Source organism: Muscardinus avellanarius, assembly GCF_963383645.1.
Source record: "Muscardinus avellanarius genome assembly, chromosome: 1".
Taxonomy (NCBI): Eukaryota; Metazoa; Chordata; class Mammalia; order Rodentia; family Gliridae; genus Muscardinus; species Muscardinus avellanarius.
In genome coordinates, this window is record NC_137786.1 from 30,063,065 (window position 1) to 30,081,489 (window position 18,425).

An 18,425-nucleotide genomic window follows, 5' to 3' on the forward strand; every position below is an offset into this window, starting at 1 on the left:
GTATATAAGCATTTTAATAGCAACAAATAAATTTTATCAAGTAAATTTGAAGGCAGAAAAGCTGCCATGAGTAATACAACTATATAAAAATTTCCTAAATGAAATGCTCTGATAATTACCATTTTCAGAATGCAATCATTACTGTGTAACCGGTCTTTGTTTTTTTCTTGATGAGAATTGTTGGATCGCTGTGTTACTTTTCTTTCACATTTCCATACACACGATTTTTTGTATTATTCTCCATTTTATATACAACATTCAAATTCACTTGAGCTGTGAGCGTGGGAGTTAGAGATTCGCTTTTGGTTTAATACTTTCAATGATTTTATCAGAGTACAGCTGGTCAATCTCTTCCTGGTTGAACCCAAATTCTTTGAGTACCTCTTCAGTGTGTTCTCCTACAAAAGGATCCCTTTTGGCAGAAGGTGTGGCTGGGGTTCTGCATAGCAGAGGGGCGGGGCAGGGACTTACATGCTGCTCCTCATCTTGGAAGAAAGAGCCCCGCTCTCTATTGTGAAGGTGATGGCAAGCCTCTTCAAAGCTAAGAACAGGGGTCACACAAGCATCTGTGCCATCAAAGATCTGACACCACTCTGCCTTGGTCTTCTTTGCAAACACATCTGCAAATTTCTTCTTCATTTCCGGCCAATCAGTCATGCTCATCTGGTGGGGAAGTTCATCAGATGTTAGTCCAAGTCCTGCAAGGGAAAAACAAAACCACCTCTTAAATTATTATGCTTAGGATAGTGTGGTTGAATGATTAAATCAATGGAAAGCAATTCTGAGCCCACTATACTATCCTAAGTAAGATGCTCTATAGGTTCCCTCCAATGAGTCAAGGAAAGAAACTCAAAGTCAGTTTATGTTGGAGCCAAGGAGAGAAATCACCGTGGTGGTGGGGGAGGCACAGGAAGGACTCAACACAGGCTTGTCTCTGCCAGCAGATTTTTACTGACATTTCACCAAAAGTAGTCTGTTTTTAATGGTCTAGTTTCTAGAAATTGATATTTCCCCTGAGTGGGTTTTCAAAATAAAATTTCCTCCGGGAAATATTATCTGTCTTATTGAATTAAAATAATCCCACACTCTATATATTTGCACATAGTTCTTATAGAAAATAGAATTTGAACAATTTTACACATGACCATTTCAATTTTTAAAAAGAAGCCTAAAGATAAATTATTAAATTCAGCATTGCAATTTTATAAGTCATATTCATTACTCTTTCTATTGGTAAAATAAAAGCTCAAAAGGCATTGTACTAAGAGCAAAGGATCTGTAAGGTAGCAAAAGACTAGACCAAGATTTTTTGATATTATAAAAGCATAATGATTCTGTTTTTCACTATCGGGACAGTATTCAATAAGTTGCATGAAATATTCAATACTTTATTATAAAATAGCCTTTATGTTAGATGATTTTGCCTAACTGTAGACTACTGAAAGTATTCTAAGCATATTAAAAGGCAAGGCTAAGATGTGTTCTTCAGTGGGTTGGGTACATTAAGTGCATTTTTACCTTGTGATGTTTTCAGCTTAACCATGGGTTTATCCAGACATAGCCCCATCACAAATCAAAGAGAATCTGTCTACCACAGGACCACTTCACTGGGGTTCAGAATGAATGTCACTTTTCTTCTCTTACATAAAAGAATGTTATAATGTGGACGGTGAAGAGCAGAATGATAACAAAAGACTCTTTTTCTTACACTTAATATTTTGTGTAAGTTTAGCCAAGTTAATCTCACTTTTACCATCGTTTCCTTCCCTACCATGTTAAAGATCAAAGGCTAATGGTAAACTGCTCTGAAGACACCACAGTCTCTTATAGAGGTCAGAAAACATGAAAACTGTGGCTGTTCCCGGGGTTTTAAGGGATATGAGTGATGGAGGACATGGACAAAGCCTGAGGAACGCAAGGTTCCTGAAAGAGTTAAAGGAGATTCTATGAAAGGTGGAATTCTCCAAAACTCTGGGCGTGACCATTGTCTTTCGGGAATTTGCCCCCCAGGACCCACCCACAAGGTCAGGGGGCTGATCTTAGAGACCTGTAATCCTGGGGCTAATCACAAGACCTGTGATGTCACAGGCCTTCCTTTTGTCTTGTTTATGATTGGTGATTTACTTGTCTTTCACTTAATGCCTCACTATTGTTCTTTGGTATTTACACTTTTCTACTAGGGAATCACTGGGAAATAGGGAACTATAAAAAAAATCTTGTGTATAAATAAAATGGTCAGATCGTGCACGAGAGGAAATGGTCCGTGTGTTTATTTTTCAGGGTAGTTGCTCATCAGGCAATTATATTTCAGCACAGCTACTCATCAGGTAGCTGTTGCTTTCATTTCAGGACAGCTGGTCATCAGCCAACTGTCCGGTGTTCGGGGCAGCTGCCCATCCGGTAGCTGTTCCGATTTCTCCTCCCAGGTCTCTCCCTCCCAAGTCCCGGAGAAGAATCTCCACATATGAGGACATAGAATTCATAGTTCTGACTTTTTGTAAAATAACTGCCGGGGGTATATAAGTGAGTTTTCTCTACAGCTACTCTTCTAGTCAAGAAGCAGGAAAGACACAGAGCCATAGTTTCAGGATCACCATCATCCACAAAGAAATGCCACTAAGGATGTCTTTCACTTGGCTGCTCCTTTTGTGATCACCTTAAGCTCTGTGATCACAAAACACATAAAACGAGCAGTCAGCCCAAAGTAGTGATATAAATCAGAGCTGCTGTTGGAAACTGGGATATTTCTCATCAGTGTGACCAGAATCATAACGCTACAAAAATATGTTCTCTAACACACTTTATACTGTGATACACAGGTCATAATGTGTTCTCTCTCTAACACACTTTATACTGTGATACACACGTCATAATGTTTGGAGCACCCCGAAAAACCGACCCCCAGGGAACTGTTGTATGACCTCACAGCTCCCTGAAAAGCTCCATTCTCAGGGCTTGACTTTATTTGAACTGCCAGCTGTGTCTCTAGAATATTTTTTTTTAATCAAGTGGAAATTATTTGGCATCATGATGTTTGAGGTGGCACTATCTGTTGGTACTAACAAGAAGTTAACAAAAAATATTTAATAGAAAAAATTGGGAAATTCAATGTCCACAGAGGGCTCGCGTGTGCGTGTGCGCGCACACGCACACACACACACACACACACACATGCACACACAAATGCACACATATACACACACATATATAAACACACATATATCATATATATACAGGCATACACACGTATATAGGTATTTGTATATATTTAGCCTTCTGAATATGCACATGCATATATATGCACATGTATAGGACTGCATGCATGACTAACAGACAATTGGGAAAGCCCTAATCAGGCACTTCTGCTAATCTTGAAGTTCTACACAAAGAGGAGGCACAGAATGCACAGAAGGCATGAGAGGAGATCTTTGGCCCAGTGTGGTGGCACATGCCTATACTCAGTATTTAAGAGGCTGAGACAGAAGGATTGCAGATTTGCAGCCAGCCTCAGCAGCTTACTTAAAGCTCTCTGCAACTCAGTGATATCCTGTTTCAAAATAAAAAATAAAATAGAACTGAGGGTGTAGCTCAAAGATGGAATGCCCCTGGGTTCAATCTCCAGTAATACACATACCTCGGTCCAATTTTTAGTCAACCACGAAGCTCACTGACCAGATTCAGTGGCTACAAGTACTAAACAATACATATTTAGTCTAGTAAAACCACTAAACAAATAGCAACAGTAACAAGTCTATGACTGGGGAATGAGGGAGGGAAGGGACTTATTTTTCAGTTTCCATATTAAATTATCTCAAATGTCCAGTTTCCACAAAAAAAAGTTCTGAGAAATGCAGAAAGGTAGAGTATGGCTTAAATACTGAGAGAAAAATCCCTCAACAGAAACTGTCACAGATGTCAGAGTTACTAAACAAAGACCTTCAGTGACCTTTAAATTATTCAAAGTATTTAAATCATGCCTTAAAAACTCAAAGTATAAGCAATATCTAATCAATTAGAGAATGCCAATTAATCGATTAAAATTATATTTTAAAAGAACCAAGTAGAAATTCTGGAGTTGAAAAGCAAAGTAACAATGAGAAATTCACTAGAGGGAAATATCTCAGTGGACTGGAAAGAAGTCAACTGAGATTCTCTAATCTGAGAAATAGAAACAAATACGAAACAGTGTTCCCAAGACCTGTGAGGCACTATCACACCTACCAACACATGCACTAAGGAAGTCTCAAAGGGAAAGAAAAATAGGTCAGAAAGAACCCTTAAAGGAATGTCTGCAAATTTTTTAATTTGATGGAAAAACCTTAGTCTGTGCATTGAAAAAGCTACTTATCCAAGAAAAAACACAAGTAAGACAAGATCAGTGGTGCATACTTAGAACCAATAAAGGAACTCAGTAAGGTTACAGGATGGATGACCAATATACAAGACCAGCAGTGTTTCTGCTGACTAGCAACGACCAATCTGAAAATGTTTCTATTAACAACATCAAAATGAGTAATATTCTTTAGAATTCATCTAACCAAAGAAGTACAGCATCTATACACTGAAAAACACAAAACATCTCTGAAGAAAATTAATGAATATCTAAGTAACTAGAAAGCAAGAAGTTGGTGTTCATGGATTCAAACACTTAACAGAATCAAGAGGGTAATTCAACAAAATGCTTGTCAAAAGGTTCCATTTCTAGTACCTCCCACAAAAAAAGTTCAGTGGTCATTTTTCAGGAATTGACAAGCTGACTCTAAAATTGATAAAGAAATTCAAGGAAATTCAAATAGCCAAAACAATACTGAAAAAGAACATAATTGGGGAGCTTCCACTTCCCACTTTAAAACTTACCACAAAGTTACAGTAATTAGAGACAAAGACAGACACAGAGATCGATGGAACAGAATTAAGTCCAAAAATAGACTCTTACATCTATGGTCAGTTGATTTTCAAAAAGAACGTCAAGATCATTCAATGGGAAAAAAAAATTTGTCTTTTTGCTGAGAGAACTGGAGAATCTTATACTGAAGAAGGAAATTGAACTCTGCTTCACCCCATGAACGGAAATTAATTGGAAATGGGTCAAAGGCCTAAATGGGAGAGCTGAAACCATTAAAACTTTCAGAAGAAAATATGAGATGAGACTATAGAACCATAAATTCTCTGAATTAACATCTTTGCAATATTTACTAAAAGACAAGTAATAAAAATATGCTAACAAAGCTCATATTTATATTATTAGAATTCAAGAGTAGCAGCCAGGCATGGTGGCGCACGCTTGTAATCCCCACATTTGGGAGGCTGACACAGGAGGATCGCACAGGTTTGAAGCCAGCCTCAACTACTTAGTGAGGCTCTCAGCAACTTAGTGAGACCCTGTTTCTAAATAAAATAGAAAATAGGTCTGGGAGTATAGCCTGAAGGTAGAAAGCCTCTGGGTTCCATCCCCAGTACCACCAAAAAAAAAAAAAAAATTCAAGAGTAGCTTAGCAAATATTTGGAATTCAGTTCATAAAAAGGGTTTTGAGAAATATATTTTATCAGTGTTGTTTTAAAGTTCCCAAGAATAGTGATACTAAAAATCTGACTGAAATTCACTTAACTATTTGGGTGTATTGATATTTTCTATAGACAGTGCATGCATAAACAAGGTCAATGTGCTTCGCAAACCACTGTGCTGTGTCCCCGCTGCTTTCTGGGGCTCTGCACTCAAAGCATGCTGCTCCCACCAATGGGCCTCCTGTAACACTGTTCAGTCCAGATTCCAAACTGAGTCTCTATATTAATTTTCCAAGTAGAAAGACACTCAATATGATCTACAGAGTCATTTTGTTCTACAGTTTTTCCACATTTGAGCTTGATCATAAAATGCTTTTTTTACAGGGCGTGGTAGCACACGGTTATAATCCCTGCACAAGGGAGGCGGAGACAGGAGGATCGCGCAGGTTCAAAGCCAGCCCTGTTTCCAAATAAAAATATAAAATAGGTCTGGGAGTGTAGCCTGGAGGTAGAAGGGTTTCCAGGAACCCCAGTACCACCAAAAAAAATAATAAAAAATAAAATAAAATTTTTTTATGTTTATAGTAAGAATCGTTGCAGATATATGCAAATAATTTTAAGTATTGCATTATATCTGAAATTCTACCAAACAATGGCACTATGAATTTAAAGTAGAAAGATAAATGTACTGTGATCGTCTTTTCACATCACTTCCAAGTATATTTTAAAACTTCTTAGATATGAAATTATCTGCAGAGTGAACTTTAAACTCAAACACTTCACAGGAACGAAGTAATTCCAGTCCAATTATTCTATTAGGAAAGAAGAGGGCCCGATTTGTCCTGCTAACTTGCGGCAGCATGCCACGAAGACAAAAATCTATAAGGAAGGTGAATTATAGCGGCATCTAATGACAGTCACACAGTCTGGTGGAATCTCACTGGCCAAAGTTCCTTTGTGCTCAGGCAAACTGACACTGCAGCACCATAAGAGATGTCCACCAAAGAACAAGAGCTGCTCGAGCCAGCAGACCACTTCCAGGGAGAGTCAGAAAGATCTGGGCACACGGGGGCAGATAAATACCCATCACTACTCGTGGGTAACATAATAAAAGCGCCAAACATTCCCATAAAAGAAATTGTTCGTCTTTAAAACCCTAAGTTGTTTTATACACTAATAAAATTACCTGTCAATTTAAAGACAGGAACAATGCCCCCACAATATTCTGATGTTAAAGGTAGGTTAATTAGAAAGTTGAATATAATACGAAAAGCCCCCAAACAGAAAATAAAGACCACCCACAGCAAAAGAAGTCGTGGAGGGCTGCGCCAATTAACTTACCTTTGATCAGCAGCTTGTAGAACTCGGGCTCGATTGCTCCAACAGCCATGAACTCCCCATCTGCTGTTTTGTAGGTGGTATAGAAAGGCGCCCCCCCATCTAACAGGTTCTGTCCTCGAGGCTGGTCCCACAGACCCAGTTTTTCAGTTTTCCACAGAAAAGAGCTTAGATATGCTGTTCCTTCCACCTTTGAAGAAGCAGAACACCTATCAATTTGGGCAACTCACCTTTAAATAAAAGTAGGATTAATGTCTATTTGGGGTTTTCAAATTTGTGTATGCAATGCTTAGAGTATATTAAAATTATATATAGAACCGTACAACTTCTCAAGAATTTCTTCATATTGAGTTAGAGGAGGTTTATGGTAGAATACAACTGGCTGCGCTATTCAATTCAGAAATACTGTAAGATTTAGAAGGAGCTACTTTTGTTCTTCCTTTCAAAAAAAGTGACAAAATGTTGATAATATTTTAAGTTAGGTGAAGATACTATTCCCTCTACTTTTACATATATTAATGACTGCCAGAATAAAAAGCTCAAAATAAAACAAAGTTTTTCTAATTCCATCCATCTTCTGATTTCAATACCTACAAATACATATGCATAGATAGATGAAGCATATCACACTTAAAAGATAAATTGTATTAGTTAGATTTAGCTTTTTCTAGCTTAACTCCATCCCCCAAGAAAACCATATTTGAGTAGATAATACGTCTTTATTTAATTATCACTAGAAAGTACAAAACAAATACAACAACATGGGTGACAGGTGCATAGGTTTTCTGAGTCCAGACCAATGAGTTTGGGAATGCCCCCTTCCTGAAGTGACCACAGTGAATCCATGTGCTCAGGTAATGATTATCACAGGCTCATACTCAAAGGCTAGAGGCACTGGGCTATCTAATACAAAAACCTTTCCATGTGTGGCTTTTATAATTCGAATTGCAATGCCCCAGGGAGAAAGCCATCCTAGTATCTGTATCTGAGGTTACCAAGAAAGAACTTCCTTCCAAGAATGAGCATGGAATCTCTCAGTTAGTGGCGGTGAAACAATGCAAAATATTTATCTGGATACCTCAGATATTTATCTGGATATCTCAATTTTCCTCTTTAACTTAAATCTTGTGTACACCTGGATTTATGGCTATAGTATTTGTCACCACCAAATATAGTCACTGTTTCACCTTAATAAGGGCACACATTCTAACAAATGTATTTGTTAGGTGGTTTCATCATTTTGTGAACATTATAGAGTACGTGTACTTACGTAAACTAAGGCAGCAATTTAATCTTATAGGGCCACTGTCTATATGTGGTCCATTGGTGACCAAAACGTTGTTACATGGAGCCTGACTATAGCTATGTTCATGTGGCTTATACAGGTGGTGCTTTTGCTATGAGACTAAGTTACACAGATCTTAGTGTTCCCGTATTTACACACACATGCATGATACCCATACACACACACACATAAATATAACACATACACTTTTGTGTGTGTGGTACTGGAAATGGAACCCAGGGGCATTCTACCTCCGAGCTACACCCCCAGCCCTAACCTTTATTCTTTATTTTGAAACAGGGTCCCACTGAGTTGGAAAGGACTTCACTAAGTAGCTGAGGCTTGCCAAGAACCTCCATCTTCCTGTCTCAGCCTCCCAAATGCTGGGATTTCAAGCACGTGCCACCATGCCCAGCTGTAAACTGTTTTCAATATATTTTATGTTCGTGTTTTATGTGGAGCACATGCTTAGATATGTCCTATACCAAATTCTAACATATCAGAGACTCAACTCCTTTACATTTATTACTGGAACTTAAAGTTTTCTTCTCCAATTTTCTATAAATTTAAGCCTGCAACTGAAATACTATTATGAAAAACCAATGCTATGCATGGGTTTCACTTGGGCTTGCTCATATAAGATCCAGCAAGTTAGAATCTACTATAAGCAAGTGCCTGCTTTCTGCTCAGGCCGTGCCCCCAACAGAGCCAGAGCCAAAGGGGTGATAAGAAGCAAATTCAAAGTGAGTCGGGCTGTTATACAGTGCTCTCGCTACTTCTAATGGGGAATTTTAAATACTGATTATCTGACTTTCATATCCAGGGTAAAGAATGTGAAAAGGTTTTAGATACTGGACTGAGTGAACCCAGAAGCAAGGTGTTTCTGTTCTGATTCATCAGAAATGGAATGTCCTTGACATCACTGGGGGCCAGGAAAGGAACAAAGCAGTAACACTCTCTCTGCTACGCCTGGGGGTGGCTACCCGGCACACCACTTCTCCTGCACCCTCACATGCATGCCACGCGTGCTGCCCCGTTGAGAGTCCCCTGGCACAGGGAAACTGCAGCCTCAATTTCCCTCCAACCTTTTATCCCATTCCGTAGGTCGATGGGCTGCAAGCAACCCACAGCACCCCCAGGCAGGTGAGCTTGCTAGAATAGGGGTAAATACAGCACAACAGATCCCACATTCCAGTTTTCTTAATTCTACAGTTTATACAGAAATGGTAATAGCATAAGACAGGCTCCAACTCATTCAAGGCAGGTCTGGGCCAAGGACTCTGCAGCTGCTATAATACAGAAAATGACTGGCCTACAGGAAGACATCTACCTCACCCTAACCAGCCTCTCCAGTATTTCACAAGAACTCCTGTGTGGAAGAAGTGATGACTGCCGTTCACTGGAGCTTCTGGTCTTGAGGCAACTGTCTAATGCAACTATAAACCCTGATGAAAGTTGATCCCTTCACATACACCAAAATTACCCAGATCTCTGGGTAATTCCCTCTTCTTCCTCCTCCTCCCCCCCCCTCCTCCTCCTCCTCTTCTTCTCCTTCTCCTCCTCCTCCTCCTCCTCCTCCTTCTTCTTCTTCTTGTACTGGGGATGGAACCCAGGGGCATTCTATCTCTAAGCTATATCCCTAGCTCTATTTTTTATTCTTTATTTTGAAACAGTGTCTTAATGAGTTGCAAAGGGCCTAAGTAGCTGAGGCTGGCCACGAACCATGATCCTCCTGTCTCAGCCTCCCAAATGCTGGGATTACAAGCGTGCACCACCATACCCCCTAGATACATTCTGATGAAAGCAGAAATTGCATTTTACTTACATTTGACTATAAATAATCAATTGTATGTATTTAGCAAACTACTCAACTATCACTAGATAAGTATTTAGCCTTAAATTCTCCTTAAAACTCTCAAGGTCCCATGTTTGTTTTCAGTGGATCCCTTCTGTACAGCACAACTTCTGCCCACAGGAGGCAGCAGAGGAAAAGACATGAAAACTGGGACTTAAACCTATGGAGCCTTCAAGTTTTCAAAGCCAAATGAGCAGGAGCCATCTATCTCAGAAAGTTGCTGTGGACCATCCCTGCCCCTGCTGGTTTAAGTGTGAAGCTGGGGGTGTTGGAAATGCTGCTGCCACTGCAATTTCATGCCACAGCTGGGCCATGACTGAGTCAGCAGTTGAAAACAAAAGATAATCCCACAAAGCAATGGAAATAAGCATTGAAGGAGGATACAAAGGATATTGCAAGTTTTAACTCAAAATCCTATCACAAGACAGGACACAGGACAGGCTGGGATTGGTTCACCTGGGAGGAGACAGAGCCACCAGCCAAGGCTTCGGAAATGAGATTCCACAGGGAGACAGATTTTGCAAAGGCTGCCAGTGATCCAGACCAATTTATACTGCTCAGTCTTAGAACCCTTGAGGTATCCATTGGAACTGGCCCTCCAACCATTATTCTTTTCTTGGTATTTACTCTTAGCTTGGTTTCCATGAGAACACACCCTCTCACTCACCACTTGGTCCTCCTCAGCCCTCACTTTTCTTTTGTTCTTCTGCCCAACAACTCTTTCTTTGTTTTAGGTTTGGGGATTTTCGTTTTGTGGTACAGGAGATTAAACCCAGGGACATTTTACCTCTAAGTTATACATCCAGCTCCCTTTTATAAAAAAAAAAAATTCTTTTTGGTTTGAAAACAAGGTCTTCCTAGGTTGCTAAAGTCCCGCTACACTGCTGAGGCGATACCCAAACCTGCAATCCTCCTGTCTCAAACTCCCAAGTACTGGGATTACAGGGTGTGCACCGCCACACTTGGCTCCCCACCCGCTCTTTATATGCTGTTCTGCCCCCTCCCTAGGTGACCAGTCTTATTTGGATCCCACACTAGCCCTGACTCTGAAATCTGTATCTAATCCCTAAACTCAAGTACTCCACCTAGATATCTAAAAGGCACTTTAGAAAGAAAATGACCAAAATTGAATTCATTTTTTCTAGAAAAAAAGAATCACAATAAATAAATTTCCTGCTCTATCTGAGTACCATTTACATACTGAACAGTGGATGAACACATTTACTTCTCTAACAGTGCTCTCAGACACCTACATCCTTATCTCACTGTTTCAAAGGAAACCAAGGCACAGAAAGGGTAGAGAAGTCTCCCAAGGCCACAGAGCTAGATAACTGCAAAGCTGGGACGGAGACAGCCAGATCCAGTCTGTGCTCCTGACCACTGTGCTCACTGCCTGGTCTCCCAGCTTTTCCCCCAGAGGCCGGTGAGGCCACCCACCAGGCTGTCCAAGCCAGAATAAGGGAGCCAGCCTTGATTCCTTCCTTTCCCTTTCTGCCAGTCTATCACCAAATCCCGGCAATTTTACATCCAGTGTATCCCTTAAATCCAGAGCCACCCTAACAGTGACTGTTTAGTATCTGTTCCTACCTCTCAGCAAGAACCCAGTTATTGGTGCCTCTGCCTCCAGTCTCATCTCCTCAGGTCCCATCTCCTCAAAGACATAAGAAAATGCAGCCATGGAATGGCACCAAGTGCGCTCTTCTACCCACTAGCTGTGAGGAGGCCTGGACAAGTGTTTGGGCTACATGACAACATACAGCTGACCCCCAGGCCCCCAGGTTTGTTTTTCACCATTTCAGTTACTGTCAGTCAACGGCAATTTGTAAGTATTAAATGAAATTTTTCAGAAATAAATGATTTGTATGTTAAAATAAATTTTATTAGTATATAGTCTCATAGTTACATAATAATTCTACTTTTATTAATTATTAGATTTTTGTTGTTATTTTTTTCTTCTATTTTTTTCTTGGTAGTGGTACTGGCAGGTGATCCCAGGGGTATCACCCCTGAGCGTTCTGAGCTACACTCTCAGTCCAATGTATTTTGTATTCTGAAACAGGGTCTTGCAAGGTTACTGTATGTTGGCCTTAAACCTGAGATCCTCCTGCCTTAGCCTCCCAAGTACTGGGATTATAGACAAGCACCACTGCACCAGGTTATTATCAGTTATTGTTAATCTCTTACTGTGTGAATTGATAAATTAACTTTATCCCACGTATGTATAAATAGAAAGATATAACATATATAATGGTTTGGTATTATCTGTAGTTTCAGGTATTTGCTGGGGTTCTTGGGACATATCCCTGCAAATAATGGGGAGGGGAAGCTACTGTATTCCAATGAAGTTGTTATTTTGAGGATTCAAAAAAAATCACACAGTGAAAGCACCTAACAGAACATGACGCCAATGAACAATGACCAAACAGCAGCAGCACTGTGATGGGGCGCATCCCCTACCACACACAGCAGGAAGGTCTGGACAGGAAAGCCGCTTTTACTTTAACATTCATGAGAATCTGCCCTTCCCACTGAGGAAGGCCAGAGAGCTCAGGTTTGAATGACGACTGCATGAAAACTATACTTTAAGCACAAAAGATATCTCGGGGAAAGTTATTAAAACACTATGAGTAACTCAAAAAGGTTTAGGGAATTGAGTCCACAGATGATTAAAATATGACATGCTAGCCGGGTGTGGTGGTGCACGCTTGTAATCCCTGCGCTTGGGAGGCAGAGACAGGAGGATCGCACAGGTTCAAAGCCAGCTTCGCTGGCTTAAGAGACCCTGTCTCCAGATAAAATATAAAATAGGTGTGGAAGTGTAGCCGGGAGGTAGAAGGGTTTCCAGGAACCCCAGTACCACAAAAAAATAAGTAAATATATATATATCATGCTAGCAGGGTACACACTTGTAATCCTAGTATTTGGGAGGCTGAGACAAAAAGATTACAGGTTTGCCAGCCAGACTCAGCTACTTAGTGAGGCCCTCCGCAACTTACTGAGATTCTGTTTCAAAATGAAGAATAAAACATAGGGCTAGGGGGTTTAGCTTGGAGGTATAATGCCCCTGGGTTACATCCCCAATACCAATACATACATACATACATACATACATACATACATACATACATACATTCTGACATTCATGAAGATATGAGGCTAATTTAGAGAAAAATATATGCTTGGTGACTTGAATTCAAATATTAAATCTCATTTATCTCTTGTCTTGCTCGAAAAAAAATTTGAGGCAGAAATGTACCATACATAGGAACAAATGCCACACCTGTCATCCCCCCAGCTAATACTTACCATGTTTGCATCAATGACCTGACCTCTGCCAGAGCGTGTGCGTTCAAAAAGCGCCATCACGATGCCCAATGCGCACATGAGGCCGCCACCACCAAAGTCAGCCAGGAGATTGAGTGGGGCGTATGGGTCCTCACCGCTTCTGCCAATTCTTGACAGAACACCTGCACCATTAAGAACAAACTTAATGTCTCTTTCAAATGAACACACGAATATCTCAGAGGAATAACCAATCTCTGGCCTGCATGAAAACTAGTACACAAAGCTTTTCCAAATCTGAATCTATCCATAAACAAGTTGTCGCTCCAGACAGGCTCCTCATTGTGCCAGTTCTGGAAAGTGGCTTCAAAATGTATTTGAAAATAACTTTGGTATTAATGTGCCGATATTGGGAAATGGCTTTAAGACATATTTGAAAACAGCTTTGGTATTAATATGCTGGTATTGGAAAATGAGCTTGGTATTAATGTATTGGAAAATGAATTTGGAAAGTAAATTTAGTATTAATGTATCAAAAAATGGTTTCAAAATGTAAAAAGCAGTCAGGGCCTGGTTTCTGCCAGGCTCTCAGGCAGCTGTTACAATGCAGAGTTTTCTCACTAAAAGTAATTAGCAAGTAGACAGAAGGGTTGGGACTAGGGCCTTCCTATTCTAAAAACAGGTTTACATAATAAATAACTCATAGCAGATAGGCTAGAATTCCTCAAGAATGTGGGAGGAGGGTACAGGCCTCAAGAGGGGGCAGATACCACATGACCCCCAATCTTGGTAATCATTCTGGTCCTAACAACAACAACAACAAAACAACAACAAAACAACAACAACAACAACAACAACAACAACAACAACAACAACAAACCTCAGCCTACATCTGCATCAAGGCTTTGGGGCTAAGCAAAATCCCCATAATCATAATCCCCATAATCATAAAAAAGGGCCTGCATGGAATTAATGGGTGGGCTCACACCTAGGACAAAAGATTATTGGTTGAGCAAGATGAAGGATAATGTATCTTTATAAAAACTGTTCTGTATCCAAAAACTTTAGTAACTTATTTTCAAGTTACTCCCCTATACTCTCCCGCTTTGAGTGTAGGGCTTTATTAATTCTGTCCTATCTTTCTGTCTTTGTAATAATAAAATTGCTTAAGCTTAGAGCAAAAAAAAGAGTTCAGGCTATTATTTTCTAAGATAGCTAAGAACAAGAACCCACAGTTACATCTCGTACTGTTATAGTTTTGGAGCCCAACAGGGCACCGAAACTGTACCAGTACTGCGACTGGCTTAAGAAGACTTGAGAAAGCTCTGATTATTAATAGATATATTTCAAAAATAATTGTGTCAAAATGGCAGACCTGGGGAAAGGAAGACTTGGTCTTGGTGTCGGTCAGGAAGCAAACAGCTATTGAAACTTAGATTGACTTAGCTAAAAGTAATTAGCAAGTCCATAGGAGAGGGGAGCTAGAACTTCCTCTTTCTAAAGACAGATCTACATAATAATCTACCTAGGATGGGAGGAGGAGTCGACCTTCGTGAAAGGAGACACCTTGCTGTTCGTGAAATGGTAAGTATTTAAATCTTCACCTTTAAATTTTCTTGTTAATCAAAGTAAAGGGTAAAAAATTAATTTTTCAATATACCTGACAAAGCCAAATAGTTGATGTCATGACCAGCTGTCCTGGAGAACTGTCCTGACTGGCCGAATCCACTTAGCCTGGCATAGATGAGCTTTGGGTTCTCCTGAAGCAGACTTTCTGGCCCAAGCTGGAGATTCTCCATGACACCTTAAAAGAAAGACAACCAATTTTGTAATGAGAGCATAAATTGGAGATGGGGATTATTCCTTCCCCTGGAGCAAACAAACAAAAAAAACTACACTCTTGCAAATAATACTGGTAACAACATTTGTTATGGGTTTTGTGAAAGTTGTCAGAATCAAAATGGAGTCATTTTTTTCAAGCCTTAACCAAAAATAAACAAATGAAGCTGGAAAGTTTTGGAGGAAGGGCTTTCACACATGCATTCCTGAAAACAAGAACTATTCACAAAAGACTCCTATTACAATCACAACCTGGCACAAAGGCCGCCATGACCATACACAAATAAACCCTTAGAATATCTGCCCAACAACTCTTTCCTTATTAATCCTGACAGCCAAGGACTACTGCTTCAAAATACTCCATACTTCATAATCCCCCTTTGCTTTTAAAAACTTCCCCTTGCTTCACCCTCTTTGAATATGCTCACGGTTCATTAGGGCATGTGTGTTCTCAGGGTAATACTCTGCTTTTCCCAAATAACTAAAATAACTAACTGTCATTATTATTTGGAGACTATCATCTCTCTCTCTCTCTCTCTCTCTCTCTCTCTCTCTCTCTCTCTCCATATATATATATATATATATATATATATATATATATATATATATATATATATACTGGGGATGAAACCCAGGGGCATTCTACCTCCAAGCTACACCCTCAGTCCCATTTTTTATTCTTTATTTTGAACAGGGTCTCACTGAGTTGCACCGGGTCTCACTAAGTAGCTGAGTCTGTCCTGGAACCACAATCCTCCTGTATCAGCCTCCCAAATGCTGGGATTACAAGTGTGTGCCACCATGCCCTGATCTCTCTGATTGTTATTTAGGTTGACATTTCCAGCAGTTTCCAGTTAAGAACCCAAACAGCAAACATCCAGGCCCCCACTTCTGGAATGTGTGGCATCAGCCCAGGGTGTTATTTCTTCTGGCTCTTCCCTCCAGTCATACCCAAGCCCAGAGCAGGATCTTTTTCTCCCTCTATGCTCCCATCAGCACCTTCCACCTCTTTCCTCCTGAACCTCTTTCCTCCTTGTGTCTGGACACACTCATCTGCCCTTTCAGCTTGGGAGCTCCCTGAGCCCTGAAAGGACCTTTGAAAACGAAGCTCATAAACATCCATGGAAAAAGATTAGCTGTAACAGCACCAGAGAGTTCTTAAACTGTCAACAAGCATGGTATTTACTGTACAAAACCAAGGTAAATGACATCTTCTAATCTCCTGGGATTAAAAGTAATCATAATGACACAATAATCCACTGCTTAGGACTCATCTTCTTACAGCCATAATAAAACACAAAAGAAGTCTAGTCATCCACAACTCCTTGCATGGAGGCTACCTGTGTGCTCAGTTCCACCTCCCTCCCAACTACAAAACTGAACAAATTAACCTTGTTTATCCACCCCCATTTTCATAAAGGGTATTACTAAATGATGATACAATCCTAAGTAAGATGGTAGAAGTAAGGACTAAATGAGTTACATTTAAATACGCCTGTTGCCAAACATTTATTGACTTCCTGCCAGGCAATGGTTTGGACTTGGATTTGGACAAGATTTCAAGGGCAGATATTCTGGAATGGATTGAACACAGTTGCAGAAGGTACAAAGAGAAAGGATCCCATGTCCTGGTAAGGAAGAATGACTGTACGATCTAGGAAAGCAGATGCAATGAAAGGAAGGTTAGAGTCATGGACAAAGTACAAGTTTCAGATCCAGGCAACTGGGTCAGTCCTGGTACCGTCCACTGAGATAAATTATACAGAAGGGGGAAATGTCTTTCTTTCACCAGTAGTGGGGACTGAACCCAGAGGTACTACCTCCGAGCCACACCCCTAGCACTATTTTTTTTTTTTATTCTTTATTTTGAAACAAGGTCTCACTAAATTGCAGAGGGCATCACTAAGTAGCTGAGGCTGGCAACGAACCTGCGATCCTCCAGTCTCAGCCTCCAGCCTCCAGCCTCCCAACTACTGGGATTACAGGTGTGCTCTACCACACCCGCCTAGGAAGTGACATTTTGAAAGCAAAGAAGAACGTCCTGGTTTGGGGTTGGGGGGAGTTGCAGTTCCCCGGGGGCCAGCCAGATGAAGATGAACACATCCATGCATGGTCAGCAATCTGTGGCTACTAAAGAGTGAACATAGTTACAGATTTGAGGATTGCTGACTATAAACGGGGATGGATAAGGTGGCCCCAGGGAGCAAAGTAAAGTAAAGGAATGAGCTACAGGTGGAACCTAGGTTCACTAACAACTAAGGCAGAGTGTGAGTCTGGTCTGTGGATGGCTTTGGAGGGCACACCACCCCCAAAACGGCAACTAAATGACCGTGTACCGATATGCGTTTTCCCCAGATGAGAATCTAGGACTTTCATTATAGTCCAAGACCTTCAAATAATTAAGAGAGACAGATAAAGAAGGTGATGGGGAGAAAAACGAGGCAAAAGAAAGCAAGAGCAATATCTCAGAATCCAAGCTTTGGAGGATCCTCTCAAGGGGCCATGGTCAACAAGCTCAAAGGCTGCAGAAAGACCTGTAAATGCTAGGGACGCTGAGGGTTCACGGGCGAGCTCGGGGCGGCCCGCGGCGGCAGGCCGAGGCCCGCTCACCGCAGCGGAAGGGCTCCAGCAGCACGTCGGCCCGCGCGCACAGGCGCCGCAGCGCCGCCGCTCCCCGCGGCCGCTTCAGGTCCAGCGCCAGCGAGCGCTTGCCCCGGGCCAGGAGGCTCAGGCCGCCGGGCGCCCCGACGCGGTCCACGCGCACCACCTGCGCCCCGAAGTCCGCCAGGACCATCCCGCAGAACGGGCCCGGGGCCAGGCCGGCCAGCTCCAGGACCTTGACGCCCTGCAGCGCCATGGCGCCCCGCGTCCGTCCAGAGGAAAACTGGGCTATCACGACCTCGCCCGGGGCCGGCCCTGCGAGAAGAGAAGCCCAAGCGCCGACCGCGCTGCGCCATCAGCCCCGCCCCCTGTGTCAGCCCCGCCCCCGGTTTCAGCCACGCCCACACCTGACGTCAGGCCCGCCACGAACACCAGCCCCACTCCGACGTTACCCCCACTGACGCTAACTCCGCCCCCACCCGGGCGCCAGCCACGCCTCGTGCGCCTGCGCAGTTTGTGCAGTCTAAGCCCCGCCCGTCCGGCCTCCCCATCCCCAGTGTCCCAAGGGCTGCCCGGGTGACCTTCCTCCTGCCCTGATCTGAACTGTGAGAGCTCAGGGCAGTCACCATGCCCTCTGAGCGCTTTTATCTCACAGTGGCAGTCTTTAGCTAATGTGCCACCTGAGCCTCTACTCCTGCCCGGCCAAATAGAGAAATAAAA

The 18,425-nt window shown here is 41.7% G+C and overlaps 1 protein-coding gene across 1 annotated transcript; it reads right to left on the minus strand.

The window, feature by feature from the left end:
- Positions 1 to 288: 288 nt before the first annotated feature.
- Positions 289 to 17,961, minus strand: AMACR (alpha-methylacyl-CoA racemase; the record flags this gene model as incomplete). Its single annotated transcript, XM_080698575.1, has 5 exons — positions 289 to 698; positions 6,847 to 7,033; positions 13,290 to 13,450; positions 14,926 to 15,069; positions 17,715 to 17,961. The coding sequence occupies 5 exons, from the start codon at positions 17,959 to 17,961 to the stop codon at positions 289 to 291; spliced, it is 1,149 nt and encodes a 382-aa protein (XP_080554701.1).
- Between the last annotated feature and the right edge of the window lie 464 nt (positions 17,962 to 18,425).